Source organism: Vollenhovia emeryi, unplaced genomic scaffold (assembly GCF_000949405.1).
Source record: "Vollenhovia emeryi isolate VEMERY1.0 unplaced genomic scaffold, V.emery_V1.0 DF939160.1, whole genome shotgun sequence".
NCBI classification, from domain to species: Eukaryota; Metazoa; Arthropoda; class Insecta; order Hymenoptera; family Formicidae; genus Vollenhovia; species Vollenhovia emeryi.
The window spans coordinates 1,464,612-1,484,386 of record NW_011967206.1 but is presented as its reverse complement, the minus strand read 5'-3'; the positions used below and the strand labels follow the sequence as shown (position 1 = coordinate 1,484,386).

The window sequence follows — 19,775 nt, the reverse complement described above, 5'->3', positions numbered from 1 at the left end:
ACAATCGGTGTAAACTAGGCCTATGACCCGGAAAGGGCGAACTAAAGTAAGTCACGTGATAATGCGTGATAAGTCCCAGTCTACAATAGAGATTTAAGCCCTAAGCCTTAAGAAATTGACTAATGACAGTCGCGCATTCTACTCATACTTGACCGTGATTGGCCAATTTCTTAAAGCTTAGGGCTTAAATCATCTATTGTAGACTGGGACTTAGTCCCGGTCTACAATAGATGATTTAAGCTCTAAGCCTTAGTACCCATCTACAATACAGATTTAAAGCCTAAACCTTAAGAAATTGACTAATCACTGTCGCTTAATATACTCATACTTGACCGTGATTGGTCAAATTCTTAAGGCTTAAGGCTTAAATCATCTATTGTAGACTGGGACTTAAGAAATTGACCAACCACGGTCAAGTATGAGTAGAATACGCGACTGTGATTAGTCAATTTCTTAAGGCTTAGGGTTTGAAGTTTCTATTGTAGACTGGGACTGATTTTTGAAAAATATATATGAGACCACTACCGTCACTGAAGCAATTTGTTGCTTCAGAATTGAAATAGTTAATTACTTTTGGTACCTTGATTGTGGCGCGGAACCGAAAAGCGTATTTTGCGTCTTGTATCGCTCGTTAAATGCGGAAATTACGAACGATATAACTTTTTGTCGGATTTAAACAACTCGAGAGACAGACACTCGTGAAAATTTGGTTGAACTGTCCGATATGCAAAGCGTACAGAAATCGTCAGATACAAAATATAGTACGTGCAATTCTTTTCAAACAAGAAACGTAAAGCGAGATTCCCACGAATCTGTCGGAGCGCAAGAAAAGGAGCGGAGATGCGATCGTTGTTGTGTACGTAGAAATTTTATATATTTTTTTTTTCAGAATCGCTACATCTAACAACAAATTGTTTATTTTCGAAGACTCCCACCAACATTAGTCTCTCGGTAAAATCGCTGAAACGTAATACTCTCATCGTTATATCTCTTACTTGGGTACCTATCTCTAATTGCGTTTGCGGAATCAACTTCTCGTCTCTCGACAGCGCTCGACTTGCGTGACGCGGGTGACTGCCCGCCCGCGGAAGAGAATCGTGAGCGTGGACTCATTCGCGAATCCTACAGGCGGAAATGTAAAGAAAGGACAATGCGGACGAGATCCTAAATCAATGCGGCCGTCGTGCCGCAAGCCCAGATCTCGTATCGGCATTTTGCGTCACAATTTCTGCTTCCTAGGGTCAGAGCACAAAGCAACGTAGTAGCTTACGACAAAGACGTAGGCGTAAACGTAGATTAGCGCACAAGCTTTGGCGTAAATGTAACGTCATATGTAATTGGAGGTAAGTACGACATACGCCAAAGCTTGTGCGCTGATCTACATTACGCTTACGTCTTTGTCGCAAGCTATTACGTTGCTTTGTGCTCCGACCCTTACTCCGAAACGTTTAGCTTAACGACAAGAGATTTCCGTTGATAATGAAACGTGTAATCGGTCAGTCGACTCGGCAATCGCGAGACCAGAAAACGATTAAGTCACAGCTACTCCAATACACTGTTTACGTATCAACGAAAGAGTCTCGTAAAACGATGAATTGAATAAATTATAATGCATTAACGTCTAATTTACCGCAGTTTATTACAATGGCGTTTTCAAGAGTCGGAAAAAAAATATTTTGCATCATAATTTTTTTTTTATACTTCACTGTCCGAGCTGGAGCCTCGAAATGAAAAGCAAATCGAGACTCCTTGATTTTTGTACGATGGTGAATTTTGTGTGCCATTCACAAGCGACACAGCGAGAGATATTCACGATAAAGAATGATCGCGACCGTGCAATTATATTTAATTATATATATATTTATATATATAATTAATATATATATATTATGCTATTTTTTTAAATATATATATTAAATAAATATATATATATGATTATTATACAATCTTTTTACCGGCATACTTGGATCAATAAAAAATGTATGAAAACATTAAATTTGCACGATTGCGAAAGTTTTTGTTCATACAATAGCTCGGACTCGCACACATGGGATTTGACTAACACTTACAATTATTATTTTATTATTGACAGGTGACTGCATTTGCGCCACGCGCACGTGTACTAATATAGTAGGATCCGTTTACAGCGTATCTTTACTTGCATCGAGTAGCGAAACAACCGGAAAGAAAACGGACAAACGAACGAATATGGAGATGAAGACGTCCGAATATTGAACGATAGATACGCGCGACGGCGTAAGTTCCGTTGGAAGAGTAATAATACATCGAAGGACACACGTCGTGCCGCTTCTACGGCGGATATTAATTAAGTCGACGGTGAGTAAAGCTGAAAAACAAGAATCGCACTCTCGGGCGACGTGACGGACAGCTGCTTCGGACAAGTAACGTATATACTTCATTACGTCGAGAGCAGCGAGTGTCGCGCGCGCAATTTTAGGAATTACATCGTACGGTCCACGATGCGAATACTTCAATCATGTACTTTTAATCTATCTTGACCGTGGAATATATCTTTCGCACGAATGCGTTGGTACCGATATACCCGACTGTTCCGCACATGATACCCAGGGCCAAGCTGAACAATGCCATGTAGCCGAAATAAAACGCCGTTTGGAAGAGACCATACATCCTGCGAAAGAGAAGGCACGAATGTAAATGAAACCTGAAATATCTGCATCCGTCCAACTGCTTACGAGAAGCGTGTATCTACTCACTTAGTTTTGAAGAAGAAGTAGTAAAAGGAATAAATGTAGACGTAACCGGCCGTCGAAGCCGCCGCGAGAAAACTCGTCCACTGCCTGCGGATACAATATTTGCATTGTACACGAGAGAGAGGCAAAGTGTGCATGATGTTAACTTACCATCGATAGTCTTCGGCGTTCAGCAGGAAATATGTACATACGATGGTGACGCATACCGTCACTATCATGAGAATAACGAACACTAGTAACATAAAACCGTAGACGTAGTAGATCTTGTACGCCCAGAATGAGGTAAAGACGAAGTACCTGGAAGCGCCGACACGGGTGTGTGAACGAGTGACTATTAGACAAGTAAATTAAGATAAAGTGACCCATAAACTCCGTACATCTCAATGAAGATCGAACCAAACGGTAGGATCCCGCCGAGCATTATGATCACCAGCGGTTCCATGAACCACTTCTTCTCGGGTATTGGTCGAGGCACTGCGTTGACGCGGCACGGTGCGTCCGGTGTCCCAGCGAGATTACGGCCTAGAATGGTACCTACCAGCGTCAGCGGTAATATCACAAATATGCAGATACACGTCACCGCAACCTGCGCACGTACAATTGACGCGAACGTATTAACGTGAATTGGAGGTACACGCGGCGGGAACGATCGAGTTGGAATGTGCGGCTACGAACCATGGATCCGAAAGGTATCGCTCTGCTAGCGTGGTAATACATGGCGATGAAATTGATGAAGAAAGCGGTGCCGCAGACCATGACCGGCAGCATGAAGGCGCTAAGGATCATCTGTTTGATCCACACGCGTCCGCCCATCCGCGCGTACAGTCCGCCGCCCGTGTAACCATTGACGGGCGACGTGGCGGCGTATACGAATATCGCCGTTGACAACATTGAGCCACGCTCTGTGTAGAGTTCGCCGAGGATGGCGAAGATAATGACGCTCAACACCACCACCGTGACCTTTGTACACAAAAAATAGAAACTGCTCACAAGTCTTCTGGCCTAGGGAGTTAAAATATAGAGATGACTTATAAAGCGTACCTGATAGCCTGCGCCTATGAGGGCCGAGAAAAGCATAGCGTGACTCGCAGGCCTGAACACGTCTCCGTGTACCTGTTTCCAACCGTACTCGTCGCCCAAATCCCTCTCCATATCGTCCATTTCCTCGTCCCTGCTGTATCTAGCATAATCCTTTCTCAAAGTGCGCATCAAAATCATCGAGACAAGCCCGACGAGAAAAATCACCATCATGAAGCTGTTGAAGATGCTAAACCAGTGTATCTGAAAAAGACAAAAGAGAGATTTGTACGTTTATACAGCGTCACAACACCGTCGCTATTTACGTTCTGCATTCGTTAATTCAAGTAAGGATGCCATACGAACTTACTCTGTGCTGAAAGAAATTAGGATCCAGATACTTGTCGAATCTATCCTCAAATTTGATATTACTCTTTTTCCAATTGACCTCATAGCTAAAAGATATACGCGCGCCCTGCACCAGCTTCACTCTGTTGTCGCTGGTGAGATTAACATCCACTATTTGCTTACCGTTGTATCCGATATCAAACTTTTTATGCGCCCAGATGTAATAGGAATCTGATACCGCGACTCCGTCATTGTTCTCCATCTCTCCTACAACGCCTGTGAAGCACAATTCGGACGTTAGGTGTAGACACGGCGGTTCCGTCGCCTCGATACGGCGAAAGGTTACTCGTGGTTAATTACCCCATATTGGTAAGTCATCGATGTACATCTGATACCAATACTGATTCTTGATCGCGTACGCAAACGCCTTCTGGCTCTCCTCGTTTAAACTTATCTGGCAGTATTCTGTCTTGGAGATATCCTCTGAAACATCCCACTGAACTTTCACAATTCTTATACGTCTCTGAACCAACGGCACTGGCCGAGCCAATTGCGCGTTTGTGCCACTGTCAGTCGCAAGTACGGGAAAGTCCTCCATTATGAGATGGGATTCCAATGTGAAACAGTAGGTTTTCAACGTTTGAATTCATTTCCACGAATCAATTTTCCACCAAAACGATTTCGCTCCAGGGGCAACAAATTCACGATTGGGACCAACAGATGGGATCCGCTGTCTCATAATAGGGAACTTTCCTCTGTATACCCCGACATACTGAATGCACACCTTTGAATTCGATATCTAAGCCACTGAACTTCAGCTCGATACCCTGCAGAGCCTCCGCCAGAGTCTCGTGGTAGTGATTGATGACATTCTTGGTGCCTGTACAAAAGGGTAGGGAGTAATACGAGTACGTCTCCTGGCGATTGTGATACGGCCCCACGGTGCTCATCCACAGTACAACTTCGTCGCCATCCTCGTACTGTAAAAACAAACGCAGCATGTCTGTACCCTTGATACATCAATGTCCAGCTGATCCAAGTCACATTCTGACCCGCTTTGCGAGAAGGAAAGAGCCGAGGAATACAGAGCGGCGCGACTGTGACAATTAGGTGCAATGACAAAACGGACTCTCTTTTTCCCCCCCGATACCGTATCGATGCGTAGCAGGAGGGGGAGAGGAACGGGGAGACGTAGGAGCAAGATAACGTAACGAGACGTTTGGCATTTAAATGCCAACAGCAGGACCGCTGGCGAGGTGACATTCCAGGTCGGAGCGACGCCGCGTCTCGGCGCCGCCGGCGCGCGTATACTTACGACGTGGTTGTGCTCGTCGGCGCGGGTCGCGGGCGCGAGGAGGCCGAGCGCCAGTAAGCAGAGCAACTGCCGTCCCCGACGCATGTTTGTCCGTTCCTGATGGCAGCGAGGCGCGCCGACCGGCCGGGCGCCCTTTTACGCGTACGCGCGAACGAGAGGAGAGGATCCCACCAGTGAGACGCGGCGACGGCGGACAATCCCCATATAGATTTCGTAATGTGTGCCGCGCGAGCAACGGCCCAGGGCACAGTGACAATACGTACAGGCGGGGAGACACACGGGGACGCACGGTGACGGACGGACACGTATCAGGAATGCCGGAACGATGTATTATGTACGTGCACCACGGCCGTGGATACGCGGGTTGTGTCGATTGAGAGAGAGAGAGAAAGAGAAAGAGAGAGAGAGGTTACCTTGCCAGTCGCGTCGCCAGGTGCCGCTCTCGCGCCTCAAGGCGCGTCCTTAAGAGGATGCTAAAGTCATCTGTTTTACCGACACATTCGAATATAGTTTTTGCGCTGCTGAATCTTTTTATTATAGTTTTTACGCCTAAAATAATACCAGGATAAGTTGCGGACCGCATAGCAGAACGTTTTTATACTTTAAACACTCGGGTCAGAAGTCTAATGAGAAAGATATTGATATTTGAGATTTTCGATTTTTTAATCGTGAGCAATTTGAATTTGGCTTTATGAAATTAGAAAATTCTTCCACGCGATTACAGTACGCGTAAAAACAAAGCGGGGGGTTCACGACTTTATATAAAAAACGAAGAGAAATTAAAAATATCAGCATGTGAAGCCTAACCCACAATTACTTATAAAGCGATATTTTTAATTTCTCTTCGTTTTTTATACAAAGTCGTGAACCCCCCGCTTTGTTTTTACGCGTACTGTAATCGCGTGGAAAAATTTTGTAATTTTATAAAGCCAAATTCAAATTGCTCACGATTAAAAAATTGAAAATTTCAAATACCAATATCTTTCTCATTAGACTTCTGACCCGAGTGTTTCAAGTATAAAAACGTTCTGCTATGCGGTCCGCAACTTATCCTGGTATTATTTTAGGCGTAAAAACTAATAAAAAGATTCAGCAGCACAAAAACTATATTCAAATGTGTCAGTAAAACAGATGACTTTTTTCATTGCGCACTTTCGGACTCTGCCGATAAAATTTCCACTTGGCGCACGTCTGGTGCTACGGCATTCCGACATCTCATTTGTAAAATTTACATTGTCTACGTGAGAAAAGTTTATGTAAATGTCAGGCGGATAATTTTGAATTTCACCGCACAATCCCGAAAAGCTACAGTAACAAAACGGAATAATTGAAAAATTATTCTGAACGAATAATCCCAACGAATGCTCTAAAAACGTTCTTCTTTGTTATGAATATTCGATTGAAATATTTGCACTCCAGACGAATATTCGTAGAACTATGCGTGCTATCTGGGAATGCAGTTAAGAAAACAGAAATATTCATTTCAAAATGTGGGAATTCAACAAGATTTTCTTTAGATTCTTAAATTTATTGTGCTGTCTGGAATAATGTCAGCTAGGAGACTGCTAAGATATAAATTAATTTATGTAAAAAAAATTGTCACATGAAACAAATTATCGTTTGCTCCCACTGGGAGCATAAACTATACTAAAAATGTATATTTATATTTATATCATCTATAATTTACGTAACGTAAAAATAGTAAAAAAATGCAATAGTTAATAATTAAACACAATAAAATATATTGTAGTTATATCGTCATCTGCAATAATGTTAAAAATTGTTTATATGTCAGTAATTGCTACTCATTACGCACAAACAATGTTTTTTACATAAATTAATTATCAAGTCCTAACATCCAAGATCAATTCACAGTAACACAGTAAATCATTTAGAGAATTGTTATCAGGGGAGCCACCAAATTTTTTTGAAGCGGGAAAATAAACTGTTGAATTTCTAAAAACAATACAAATTGCATTTCGCAGGTGCATGGAGATAAGCGTGTATAAAAATTAATAGTTAATCTAAACAGTTAGAAATAGGTCGTACAGGCAACAAATTCTTTGGCGTAATGTAGAAATAACTATCTTCTTGTTTTTTTTGTTATTTAAAGACGGAAGCTCTTCCTTGCGCACATGTGTCGTCGGTCACTATAGTTACCAAATACAAACGCCGTCGCGTCGAGCTGGTCGAGCACCTCGTCGGACACCACTGGGCTTGTTGACTGGACGTCGAATTGTGTTATAAATTATCACGACCGATTGGCGATCGACACATGGCGGCGAGTAACATAGATGTGATTTTGAACCAGCTGGGATGGCAGGACGGCTTCCGAATTCCCGTAGCCAACGAGGAGAACAAACGTCTGGAGGAAGAAGTAAAGCGACAATTTAGTTCGCCTAGAATTTTAGGAGCCTATTCTGTAAACGTCACGTGCTTTGCGCAACTTTTCTGGTATATTATATCCGCGCAAAACACGTAATGATGCCGTTAACTCTTACAGAACAGCCTCCTTTTGTATAGTCTCGACCGGCAGGATTGCTGGTGGCAGAATTTCTATACGATTCGCTATTCTTAATCTTATCTTTCTTTCGAAGTGTCAAACAAAAAATTAATAATCCTATTTGTGCTAATAAAATACTATTACTCTTTGGCGAATTAATCGCCGTTTACATTGGTCGGGGCCAAAGTCACTTTTATGCGAATCCTTTTATCCTTGCCGGCTAAAGTTTCATTTATTATTAATAATTATTGTATCTAATAATTAATATATCTGAATGTGTCAATTTTAATCATGTACTCGATTCTGTAAGTAAAACACACGGAAAAAGTAATTACATCACACGATAATAAATCAAAGTTAGTTAGTTAATTTAATTAAAAGAATACCTTTAAAAATAACCACAAACATTCTCAACCTTTTGCATGGTCTGGACAGGTTGCTAGAAAGACGAAGCGCAAGCTCTCGTTGAATGCAAAGTTGGAGAGGCTCGAGGAACGGTTGAAGATGATCAGGAAACACGCTGGCGACTTGGCTATGCGGCATGACTTCAATCAGAAACTGCTCGCTGAGCATTCGGTCCAGCTGGAGACAGAGGATCACCTGTATCGGTTGAGCAGCAACACTGAGTCGTCGCTACGCCAAGAGACACGCGAATTCGAAAAGGAATGGACGGATGTGAATCGCAGAGTATCGAACGTGGAGAAGGAGCTGCTTAGGATGACGAGGAAACTGGCCGAGGCAAAACAGACGGTTCAGTTAGACGAGGATAGTTTACGTAAATGGGAGGAGATGCTGTCGCAGAAGGAGGAGGATAATCAGTTGATAGAGGATTATATGAAGCAAGATACACAGAAGTACAAGGTATACAGCAATTACGACGTGTGACAACGATGTGTGTACGATGGTCAAAGTCAAGAATGCATATAAATATTTCTGGACAAGCATTGCGAAAAATTATTCTGGATAACTCGAGATAGTATAAGTAGAGAGAGAGAGATTTGATTGTCATTTACCTTATTTTTTATATTAGAGGAATATACAGGATTTAAAATAAATTAGAAATATTAGTAGAAAAATTGTTCAACGAGGAACCTCCTTGAACACTTAATTGAGACATCGCTAATTTACCTGTTAATATTTATTTTGACAAATTCTAGGATCTGAAGTTGTTTAAGAATCTTGTAAAAATGTTTGTGCAATACTAGGTATGATATTATACTGTTTAGAAATGAAGAAATTATAAAGTTGGGATTTATAATAGAAATAAACAAACGATTCCAGGAGCCAGACTTCTCTACTTGAGGGCTGAGCGATTTTAACTGCTGTGTGTTGTGATGTATAATCACAGAATACAATTTGATCCGTAGGAATTAGAGCAGAAACGGCAGAAACTCAGTATGGAACTTGAGACTTATCGTCAGGCTATTGTAAAAACTGTCGGCAAGGTACAAGAGATGGAGATCGTTCTGGACCGCACGGCAAAACTGTACATGGAAGCATTGAAAGAACGCAGACAGATGATAAATCAGTGGACGCAAAGCGTCAACGTTCTGCGTCAGAAGAACAACGATATACAGAATACTCTAAAGGTCGGAACGGCGTTTTTCTCCAATTTTGCGTTAACCTGGTAAAACATTTTTCATGCATGAACATGAATAAATGTATAGGATTATCATATTTTTACATTGTATGTTTCTATGTAATTCCATACAATTCTACACAGTTCTGTATAATTTTATAGATTTGTACACGCTTTTATATGAACGGTTTTTAAAAGGGTAAAAATTGCTCATTGATAGTTATTGTATATAACTTTGTACAATATATCGTATACAATTATATATGAATATAAATAAGCAATTTTTCACATTAAACAATTTTTCATATAAAAGTATGTATAAATCTATAAAACTGTGTAGAATTGTATAAAATTATATAGAAATGTACAATGTAAAATTATGTATAGACATATTTGATGTATATAATTAATTATATATGTATATTTATTCATGTTTATGCATGAAAAATTTTTTACCGGGACGTTGCTTGAGAAAATACAAATTGTTACAGGAAATCGAAACGTTGCGAGAGATTGGCAGAGAGAAAAAGAACAATCTCGAGGAGGTAGCACAATTTTTAAAAGATCAAGTTGTAAACAACAAGCAGCTGGAGGAGTTGATTAAACGATCGGAGAAGGAACTTGGTGCAATACAAGAAAAACAGTGTAAAATCACGGAGGCAATTAATGTATACGGCATCGAGGTAAAACGACGGAAAGTTTTACATTATATCTTTCATAAAAATATTATCTAACTGTAGTTTTTACATTATTACCTTTGTATATTACATTAGTTTTGTATATTGTGCTAATTTTAAAGGTAACTGCTCTTGACCACTTAATTTTTTTTAATTTTCACACGCTTATATCGGTAATTGTCGACACAGCTTCAAACTCAGAAGAAATTAGTGGAGAATTTGGCACGCCGTACACAACAAATGCGGGCCAATACGAAGCGCAAGAGAATCGAGATGGAGAACAAACGTATAAAGGTGGACAATTGCAAGAAGCGAATCAATGATTTAACGTTGACTTTAGAAGAGATTGAGAGTCAAAAATTAAACGTCGAGGAGAGAACGAAGCGCTTAGAGAAAATGATCGAGGTATACTTCTATTATTGTATAGAGGAAAGTCCTCTATTATGAGATAGGAGTCTAATATGAGACAATAGGTTTTCAACGTCCAGAGTCAATCACAAATCATTTTTCGTAATGATTACATGATCTAACAATCAATTTTTCACTAAACAAATTTCACTCCGAGGGCAATAAATTCACGGTGGAACCAATAGATGATGCTTATTAATTTAGCAGGAACTCCGCTATCTCATATTAGGAATCTATCTCCTAATAGGGGACTTTCCCCTATATATTTAATTATTACAGTATATTTCTGTCGTATGTATATTATTATTACGAGAAGAAAAACCACAAGTTGCTAACAAATCATAAAAAACTTTGACTCAATATAGTGTCTATCGTGTCATTGTCTTTGAAAGATTTAGAGGACTCCTTACAATTTGTTTCAGCACGATGAGAAACGAAAATGCGTGATCATTAAGGAATTGAATCGGCTGCAAAGCGCTATTTTACGTACAACGAAAAGGACTACAGAATTGGAGAACGAGAGAAAGATACTGCAGGTGGAAATGCAGGGAGAACACAAGAAAGTTGATTTGCTCGACGCCTTACTTACGAAGGAGAACAGACTTCTGGGGGAAAAGAAAGAGACTCTTTATCAGGTAGACTTCAATCTGCAGAAGTGCGAGATGAAACTTGAACGAATCAGGGGACACGAGCGCGATAAGAATGAAGCCGAAAAGAAGCAGACGAGAATCGAGGAGCTACAAGCTGTACTGAAAGAGAAAACAGCCACATCTAAGTTGCTGCAAAATCAGATTGTCAGTTTGGAGGTAAAGCCCATTGCATTTGCATTGTTTGAAAAGAATTCCATTAATGTGAGAAAAATAAGAGAAAATTTGCAGGGAAATTATAGAAAATTTAATCAAGTAAAACTTGATCGAAGAAATCTTCTCGCATATTCTTTTTTCTTTGCAGCACGACATGAGAAAAGAATCCAGTTGCTTATCGAACGAAAACAACGAACTCGAACGGTTACGGAGCAAAAAGCAAGATCTATTGTTACTGTTGGACGGGGGCGAAAAGCGACTGAAAATCGCACAATCCCAGAACGAGGAGAGACAAGTGGAAGAAAATATAATGCGCCTTCGGGTGTCGCAGCTCGAGAGGATGACATCGAATGTGAGCGACAAAGTCTACGATTTGGAGAAGTACCGTCTTCATCTCGAAGCTGTGAGTCGTTTCCTGATTTAGTTACTTCGCTAAAATTAATGAGATTAATTGAAGCGTTGGTCTAACAACGGGGGATTTTGTAACATGAAATTGATCACATTTAGTACAACAGTAAATTACAAAGTCAGATCATCTCTACTTGACGTATCCATTCGTTCATCTTTGCTCGCAGGCACTCAAGGAGCGCGCAGCGGAGATCGCGGCGCAGAAGGAGGCGCTCGTCGTGCAGAGGAGGGTCGCCGGCAACGAGTGCTCGGAACTGCGCACTGCTATTGCCGAGAGAAAGAGCAGGATGCGGCAGCTGCAAGCGCGATATGACAGCGGTGTCGCGACGATGGGTGCCACCCCGGATGGGGCGCCGATGAGCACCGCATACTTGAAGATACAGAGCGCTCAAGAGCGATATATGCTGCGGGAGCAGGGCGACAAGCTGGACGAGGCTATCAGACGAACCGAGCAGGAAATACGTAGCATGGAGAACACGTTGCGGGTGGTGAACGTATGTAACGACAAGTACAGGGATAGTGTGAGCGCGGTCGATCAGGACGGACCCGAGTGGACAGAGCAGAGAAGGCTCGACGAGCAGATGCACGAGGCGCGGCAGAAACTACTCCAAAAGCAGACGCAGCTGCAACAATTGTTCGATCAACTGCAGGTATTTTCGCGCGTATAGGGGAACCCCTTTGCATTTGCCAGAAAATCGACGTGTTAAGAAGTTGGGGAAAAATAAAATAATACTTCAACGTGAAATAAGAAAGCTGAAATAATATTTATCAGAATAAGTTGCGAGCGTTTGAACAAAGGACCGACAGTGACAGAAAGATCCGAGAAGTGAACACTGTGACAAAATTTTATTCAATTATATTTTCTAAAGCGTATAAAAGATCTCTATTCTTCCGTTGCAAATAACGCGTCTATCAAACGTTTACTTTGTGTAACATTAAATCAAGTGTAATGGATAAATTTAACTAATAGTAATAAAGTATAAAGAATCAAGATTCCAAATTTTCTTGGGCAGAAAGCGCAGAATAATTATACCCAATCGCTCGAGGATATTGAGAAAGCAAAGGAGGAAAAGGAAAATAAGGAACGTTACTTGTCGGGCGTCGAGAAACAGACGGCAGAGCAAGGAGAGAAGATATCCAGAGCCGACAAGAGCCTTCGTAAGGCACAGAAGGACATACAAAATTTGTATGTCTCTAAAAGGGACGACACCATGTTTCTGCAACAGGTAGATAACAAATGTTAAAAATCCGCCGTTATTTATGCCCTTTAAACGAGCTTACCTCTTACCTTCCAGAGAGAAGTGGAACTGCGCGAGCTTCAAGAACAGAACGCGCTGGTTCTTCAAGACATCGCGGAGTTCACGATTCGCCATGTGGAAGCTGAAGCGTATGTTAAAAAACTGCTGATGGCCAAGAATATCGAGCTACCGTGCTTTCTCCCATCGGTCAGATCGCCTATCAGTCCTTCCGGTAGTTCGGCAGGTTCGGTAGAGCAGCCTTTGAAGAGCACGAGCCGCATGAGCGTCTTCACGTCGTCCAGGGAGAGCATTGGCAGTGTAGTTAGGATAGAGCCGCAATTTGAAGAACGTACGTGGGATCAACAACTGTTAGGATATCGCTCAAATGCTCTCACTCTTTTGATATTTACATCGCGTCGAAAGTTTTATCAATCAATTTTCGATAATTGTATGATTCTTTTAAAGACGAGCATAGAATTTTGTTTATCGAATCTTACTAACCAACGCTAATTCACGTTCCGTTCGACTTTTAGCAGCAAGCACCGCGTCGAGGCGAACTACGAAGCGTGATCCTGCGTCGAAAGAATATCTCGCTTTGTTGAAGCGGTCCGCTACTGCGCGTGAAAAGCAACAACCGTGGAAAAAATCGTGATGGTAATTTCGACGGCGTAATAATCGGAATTGGACTTCGTTTATGTGCTTTGTCAAAACAATGTACGTAGCTTCTTCTTGCTCCGTGTATCCGTCGAAAATTTTTCTCGAATTCTTCGTAGCGTGTGTATGTATTATATTATATTTAATTTACCTATAATATGAAACTGATTTGTCTCGATTACCGCGCAACACACATTACGAGTTTGGCATTTTTATCGATATGTCTGATTTTTTTACGAAATATTACAATTTACAATAAAATACACTTTTAAATAATTCGCGTTTTACGAGACAACGGTAACAGTGGAAACTATGATAGCGGCGCACGCGCGTTGCAGACGAATGGAACTTCCTGTTGCACAGATGTTGGACGCACGACCGATTACTCCAAATTCCCCTTTCCCTGTCTACACGTTCTAAGAGCTACCGGCACTCGGCAGTTCATCACAGTTCATGGTTACACGGTCAAGGATCCACCCGAAGTTTATCGGCAAATTAAGTATCGCGCGATTGTTTGTCAGAAGGAGGCATTGCTCGCTCCGGATTCAACATAACATTTCCAGAATGTCCGAATTAACAGAAGTCGAGAGTAACAAAATTTTCGGCGGATGGCAGAAGGTTTACACGCACAACAGGTGAATATGTGAAATATATGATTCGCAGAGAGGACGGTTTTGTATCGGTGGTCTCTGCGAGGAGTTTGTCCCTGGATTTGCTCTGTGTCGTTCTGAAAAATCGATCGCTCGACAGCACAGAATTGGGATGCAAGATGAGATTCGCTCTTTACGTACCACCCCAGGCTGAGAAGGGGCCGGTGCCGGTTATCTACTGGTTGTCCGGTCTCACCTGTACCGAGGCCAATTTCAGTCAGAAAGCCGGAGCGCAGAGACACGCTGCGGATCACGGCGTGCTCCTCGTCATACCCGACACCAGTCCAAGGGGCTTGAATATTCCTGGAGAGGACGACAGTTACGACTTCGGTACTGGCGCGGGATTCTACGTAGATGCGACGCGCGAGCCCTGGAAAAAGAATTACCGAATGTACAGCTACATTACCAAAGAGTTGTGGACGTTGATCAACAAAGAGTTTCCAACTTTGCCATCTAAACAGTCCATAATGGGCCACAGGTATGGAAAAATGATTCCTTGCCCGAGCGTAATTTTGGGAGTGCAATCCTTAAAGCGCCTCTTCCCTCCTCTCGTTTAGCATGGGAGGACACGGCGCTCTAATCTGTGCCCTTAAAAATCCTGGGCAGTTCAAGGTAGTCTCGGCTTTTGCACCCATCTGTAATCCAGTCCTGTGCCCGTGGGGAAAGAAGGCCTTCTCGGGGTATCTAGGAGAATCCGAGGATAATTGGAAGGAATGGGACGCTACAGAGCTGGCAAAAAAATATAATGGCCCTCCCTTGGACATTTTAATCGATCAGGTTCTAATAATTTTTATTGCATGGCGTGGGTTCATATGAAACCTAATACATTTGGCTTTCTCAATCCTTTAGCTCGAACAATTTGTAATTCTATAACGAAATTTTGGGTGCTTACAGGGTAAAGAGGACCAGTTCCTGAAAGAAGGCCAGCTATTACCAGAGAATTTACTGCATGCCGCGAAGGATAACGGCATCGCGCTTACTATCAGATATCAGAATGGTTATGATCACAGTTATTACTTTATAGCTACATTTATTGAGGATCACTTCAAGTATCATATGGAATATCTTAAAAGCTAAGCGCTTGTGCCCGGAATTATTGTTAAAAAACATTTGATATCGTAGTTTATATTTTTACGAGATGTATTTTCTGTTTTTAATGGATTAATATTGAAATAAATTTGTAAAAAATACTAAATATATTTGCAAGTTTTGCATGAATCATTAATATCATTTTTAAATTCTTTTCTCAGAGTATGATAAATTTGTATATTACAATATATAAAAATGGAGTATAAATACTAAAAATATATAACGCATATCTGAATTTTTGTTCTTTTTCTTTTTTTTTAGCAAATGTCACTGCACGACAATCAAAATTTTACAATTTATGCAGAATATGTCATAAATTATATATATATTTATATAAATTGAAATCTAGATTCAGAAAAAAGGGAAATGTTATTGCGAGCTTCGAGGTTCCCGAAATCTGTGCCAAAGGGTCACCAGAGGTTCCCGTTTTTGCCAAATATTAGCATTGCCCCACGTTTGCCAGAATCTGCAATTTAAAGAAAAATAATAAATTAGTATGGCTCATATGTGTTAAACACAAATTTCAAGAGATAAAGGACTCAGAGCCGTGACAGAAAGTTAAAGAAAAATTATACGATTTATGCCATCACCTGCTCATCTCCTGATTTACATTTCTTGACGAATAATGAAATTATTTTACTAGAAAAATTATCCAGCTTGCTTAAATCTATAAAATAATGCGTACTTGCGTTGATATTTACTTTTTACGTTCACTGAAGCATAGTTGTACGCAAACTGCGTACTTCGCTAGAATTACACTCCGAATTTTATACACATATGCAATAGAACTTACATTCCGAATAACGCGCCGCCCAAATGTGCAGCATGATCGAAATATTTCCATCCTAAGACGCAACCAATAAGGTCCAAGGTCATTATTCCTTTAATTGCCTAGTAGAAAATATAACAAATGTTACTATATCACTGAAGAGCGCACGATATTATTTTCATGTTTGCGCTCATTGAAATATGAAAATTCGGACGAGACAGGATACATACCATACTCGCCGTAAATGCGAACATGGGTAGGAAAATGATATGGAGCCTCGCATCAGGATTTTGTGTGCAGACAAATCCGAGAATGCCCATGATCGCTCCCGACTAAAATAAAAATTAGCTGTAGAAAGTTGAAACCTACCCAATGATAATAAATGTCACACAAAATATGCGAAACCATTATGTGTTTTCAGAGAATATTCCAAATATCTACAATACATGAAGTGTTTGTTACTCTAGTGGTTCAAAATATAGTTACCGCTCCTAGCGAAAGACCCGGCACTCCAAACATAGTTTTATACACGTGACTAGCGAAGCTGGAAAATACACCGCTCGACAGATACAGAGCCAGAAATTGCTCCTTCCCCAACGTCGCCACAGCTATTGTGCTGAAGCTGTGCAACACGTACATGTTTGCGGCCAGATGGAATATGGAGTAATGCGAGAAGGTGGAGAGCACCATGGACCAGCATGATACACCTTACATGAGAATTATCCTGGTCAACGTTCACGATCAATCAGAAGCAAAATTAACTGCTACAGACTTTCGTATTTCGGTTACAAGACGATGCCACTTACTGGAAGCCGGATTTGCGCAAAAGTAGCGCAGCATTGTCCTCTGCAGCGCCGGCACGCGCCAAGCTAAGAACACCATCGCGTTTATAAAACATATAGGCACAAACATCTTCTGTCCCTCGGTCAAATTTCGCCACCACGTTTCCATTTCACCCCTCCATCCTGTTCGCTAACCGATGCATTATTGCACATGTTGAAGTATGAGTCTAACGAGCGTTTCTTCAGATAATACGTACGTTAACTCGAAACTGCCTATACCGATGGATCATTCCGTATGTCTGGCTCCTGATACGTTCGTACTGCCAAATTACAGCACCCGCTATGGAGGCTCCGCTAAACTGGTAAAATAAAAATGCAAAATAACATGAATTATATAACAGAGCTGAAAGTTAGTCGCACATTTCAGCCGGATTCCTGAAGCAACTCCTACTGTCTCCCCACTACGCTCGATATCAATGAAAAAACTGTTAATATTGAGTATAGAAGGGAAGATAGTAGGCGTTGCTTCAGAAATCCGGCTGAAATATGCATCGTCTGTTGGTTCCGCTATAAATATTTATATCATGGCTCCACCGTGGTTATAAGTAAATGATTTATAAATTGTTCTTACTTGACAGCACGTTCGAAATAAGTATACACAGAAATCTTATAATAGATGTCTATAAGCATTGAATCCTATCTTTAACATCATTAACTGTTTTGAAGTAAAATGAAGATTAGTAATGTTTCTTTATTATTGATTAACTTCGTAATTTCTACCATTTTTAACACAGGTCCTTTAAGATATAAAATCAATTAGAAATTAAAGAGGCCGTTTAGGACCGGGCATAGGTGTAAGTGGCCAGTTAAATTAAATTATTAAGTGAATTCATATACCGTATTCTTTCCAACTTATCCTGTGCGCCAGTTACATACTAGTCTTTTAACACAGGTTAATTCCCGTAAGTGGAAGTGTTATCGTCAGTGAATTCACGTTTATAAATTATTTTAATAATGCTATACATTAGCATCTAATATGATAACCCCCTTCCCCCCTTGTTTAAAATACTTATTGCGAAAACTATCACCCCAGCCAGGATTCGAACTTGGAACCTCTCAATCCGTGACGGGCGTCTTATTTGTAATTTCTGTTCGAGACGCGTTTACGTTTCGACATTGTACATTTGATCGTGAAATACGTATATTACTATTCAGCTGCAACATCTAGATAGCTCGTTAAATTATTCGCCGTTCGACTTCAAGATTTGTATTTACTTCACACGAGCGTTGTTATACTCGTTTTTATTCATAATCCCTTTTTTGCAGACACAAATGGTGCAGTGCAATCTGTTTCGCAATCGCCAAATCTATTGTTAAAAAAGGGACTGTGGAGCTCTTTGTCGGTCCCGTTTATTTACCATAATGGTAAAACCAAGATGTTTCCACAGTCTCGCAGGAGGTATGGCACCGGTCTCGATGTGAACATTAGGAAGCGGAGACTCTGGCTTGAAGGAGATCTCCGTCCTCCTTAAATTTCTTATTTGTCTATACTGTAGTACTTGCATTCTGGGCCTGTAGTATTGCATAGTTGCAAAGACACTGAAATTCCATAAATACACTTTGATTTAACAACGGCACATATTCCAGTTGTGGTAAGTACAAAAGGTTATTATGTAATTGCGATTTTAACAGAGAATCTCTGCTTCAAGGGCGTAATCTACATGAAGCGAAATCGAAATTTACGTTGGAAACAAGTGGAGGAAAGTCCCCCATGTACGAGATAAGTTCCTGAGACAGCGGGGTTGCTGCTAAATTAATAGGCATCAGTTTTAAGGAACTCAATTTTTGAGTTTTTAGAAATTTCAATTTTTCAAGGAACGAGACAAGGATACGCGCGAAACAGGGCGAGAGATTGAAAGAGGTGACAGTTCTACGCCGGAGACTGAAAATTCGTCGCACCATCTGTTCGCTGTGCCGCCCAAATGTAAGAGCGTCTTGACCATCATGTTATCGGAATTTCCTGTGTGTTCGCGGATGCATAAATATCTTGTGTATACGAAATCAACGGAATTTTGTCACGCAGAATTCACATAACCTCCCGTGTCACGCACCCGAAACCATAGACCTAAAGCAAGGTCGGTGTGGAGCCGGCGGTTGACCGACCTGACGTTGCTCCGTTTCACGGCCGCTCTCACTCACGTTCGTCCCGCCACCGCGAGAAATCCCCTAAAAAAAATCCCCTCTGTTTTTCAAGATTGTGCTGTGAAATTAAAAATTACATTAACATAAATTATATCTGCGTGATATTTACATCAACTTTTCTCATGCAGACAACGTAAATTTTATAAATGAGATGTCGGAATGCACAGCACAGACATGCGCCAAGTGGAAATTTTATCGGCAGAGTCTGAAAATGCGCGATGAAACAGTTCCAAAAGTGAAAATGGGCGTAAGAGCGTGCAAAACAGTCTCCCGAAAAACGGTATCAATTGGCTGCTTTCGCGAGAGGATCAAAATGATCCGGATTAAAATGACCCTGTGCTATGATTGGTCAAATCTGAAATTTCGTAGCATCACATTGAAATTTTATTCAATGAAATTCCAGATTTGACCAATCATAGCACAGGGTCATTTTAATCCGGATCATTTTGATCTTCTCGCGAGAGCAGCTCAAGTAAAACCGCCGACGTGGCCGCTCTCAGGGCTGCTTTCGCGAGAAGATCAAAATGATCCGGATTAAAATGACCCTGTGCTATGATTGGTCAAATCTGGAATTTCATTGAGTAAAATTTCAATGTGATGC

At 41.0% G+C, this 19,775-nt stretch overlaps 4 protein-coding genes across 7 annotated transcripts; 2 read left to right on the top strand and 2 right to left on the bottom strand.

Annotated features, from left to right (window-relative positions):
* Positions 1-1,620: 1,620 nt before the first annotated feature.
* On the bottom strand, positions 1,621-5,809 carry LOC105564732 (transmembrane 9 superfamily member 3). Of its 2 annotated transcripts, none has more exons than XM_012017348.1 (10): positions 5,413-5,809; positions 4,882-5,077; positions 4,458-4,580; positions 4,120-4,373; positions 3,774-4,013; positions 3,408-3,692; positions 3,110-3,318; positions 2,883-3,029; positions 2,736-2,819; positions 1,621-2,650 (listed from the first exon to the last, which is right to left on the bottom strand). In XM_012017348.1, exons 1-10 carry the CDS (start codon positions 5,494-5,496, stop codon positions 2,506-2,508), a joined length of 1,767 nt encoding a protein of 588 aa, XP_011872738.1. In that variant the 5' UTR covers positions 5,497-5,809; the 3' UTR covers positions 1,621-2,505. The 2 variants fall into 2 exon arrangements, with proteins under 2 accessions (XP_011872738.1, XP_011872739.1); XM_012017349.1 differs by having other exon boundaries at positions 5,676-5,808.
* A 1,566-nt stretch (positions 5,810-7,375) lies between these two features.
* Positions 7,376-13,950, top strand: LOC105564731 (coiled-coil domain-containing protein 39). Of its 3 annotated transcripts, none has more exons than XM_012017347.1 (11): positions 7,376-7,789; positions 8,351-8,776; positions 9,283-9,504; positions 9,986-10,177; positions 10,361-10,576; positions 11,002-11,385; positions 11,531-11,785; positions 11,958-12,440; positions 12,804-13,016; positions 13,086-13,377; positions 13,565-13,950. In XM_012017347.1, the coding sequence occupies exons 1-11, from the start codon at positions 7,688-7,690 to the stop codon at positions 13,678-13,680; spliced, it is 2,901 nt and encodes a 966-aa protein (XP_011872737.1). In that variant the 5' UTR covers positions 7,376-7,687; the 3' UTR covers positions 13,681-13,950. The 3 variants fall into 3 exon arrangements, with proteins under 3 accessions (XP_011872737.1, XP_011872736.1, XP_011872734.1); XM_012017346.1 differs by having other exon boundaries at positions 13,562-13,950; XM_012017344.1 differs by having other exon boundaries at positions 13,086-13,637.
* A 67-nt stretch (positions 13,951-14,017) lies between these two features.
* LOC105564730 (S-formylglutathione hydrolase) lies at positions 14,018-15,490 on the top strand. The gene is made up of 4 exons (XM_012017343.1): positions 14,018-14,317; positions 14,433-14,810; positions 14,890-15,109; positions 15,227-15,490. Exons 1-4 carry the CDS (start codon positions 14,136-14,138, stop codon positions 15,407-15,409), a joined length of 963 nt encoding a protein of 320 aa, XP_011872733.1. The 5' UTR covers positions 14,018-14,135; the 3' UTR covers positions 15,410-15,490.
* Positions 15,491-15,699: 209 nt separating this feature from the next.
* Positions 15,700-19,126, bottom strand: LOC105564729 (presenilins-associated rhomboid-like protein, mitochondrial). Its single transcript, XM_012017342.1, has 8 exons — positions 18,932-19,126; positions 18,391-18,571; positions 17,230-17,331; positions 16,997-17,162; positions 16,677-16,897; positions 16,421-16,522; positions 16,215-16,312; positions 15,700-15,887 (listed from the first exon to the last, which is right to left on the bottom strand). The coding sequence occupies exons 1-8, from the start codon at positions 18,976-18,978 to the stop codon at positions 15,791-15,793; spliced, it is 1,014 nt and encodes a 337-aa protein (XP_011872732.1). The 5' UTR covers positions 18,979-19,126; the 3' UTR covers positions 15,700-15,790.
* Positions 19,127-19,775: the final 649 nt, after the last annotated feature.

What these genes read in the sequence shown, in the direction of transcription:
- LOC105564732 (XM_012017348.1), bottom strand. Translation starts at nt 5,496, where the DNA reads ATGCGTCGGGGACGGCAGTTGCTCTGCTTACTGGCGCTCGGCCTCCTC. An exon ending in CTAATTTCTTTCAGCACAGA is followed by an intron (nt 4,014 to 4,119) that starts GTAAGTTCGTAT and finishes TGTCTTTTTCAG; the next exon opens with ATACACTGGTTTAGCATCTT. An exon ending in TCATAGGCGCAGGCTATCAG is followed by an intron (nt 3,693 to 3,773) that starts GTACGCTTTATA and finishes TTGTGTACAAAG; the next exon opens with GTCACGGTGGTGGTGTTGAG.
- LOC105564731 (XM_012017344.1), top strand. Translation starts at nt 7,688, where the DNA reads ATGGCGGCGAGTAACATAGATGTGATTTTGAACCAGCTGGGATGGCAG. An exon ending in ACAAACGTCTGGAGGAAGAA is followed by an intron (nt 7,790 to 8,350) that starts GTAAAGCGACAA and finishes TGGTCTGGACAG; the next exon opens with GTTGCTAGAAAGACGAAGCG. An exon ending in ACCGTCTTCATCTCGAAGCT is followed by an intron (nt 11,786 to 11,957) that starts GTGAGTCGTTTC and finishes CTTTGCTCGCAG; the next exon opens with GCACTCAAGGAGCGCGCAGC.
- LOC105564730 (XM_012017343.1), top strand. Translation starts at nt 14,136, where the DNA reads ATGGTTACACGGTCAAGGATCCACCCGAAGTTTATCGGCAAATTAAGT. An exon ending in AAGGTTTACACGCACAACAG is followed by an intron (nt 14,318 to 14,432) that starts GTGAATATGTGA and finishes ATCGCTCGACAG; the next exon opens with CACAGAATTGGGATGCAAGA. An exon ending in CAGTCCATAATGGGCCACAG is followed by an intron (nt 14,811 to 14,889) that starts GTATGGAAAAAT and finishes CCTCTCGTTTAG; the next exon opens with CATGGGAGGACACGGCGCTC.
- LOC105564729 (XM_012017342.1), bottom strand. Translation starts at nt 18,978, where the DNA reads ATGATGGTCAAGACGCTCTTACATTTGGGCGGCACAGCGAACAGATG. An exon ending in CGGGTCTTTCGCTAGGAGCG is followed by an intron (nt 16,523 to 16,676) that starts GTAACTATATTT and finishes TTTTTATTTTAG; the next exon opens with TCGGGAGCGATCATGGGCAT. An exon ending in TCGCATTTACGGCGAGTATG is followed by an intron (nt 16,313 to 16,420) that starts GTATGTATCCTG and finishes ATTTTCTACTAG; the next exon opens with GCAATTAAAGGAATAATGAC.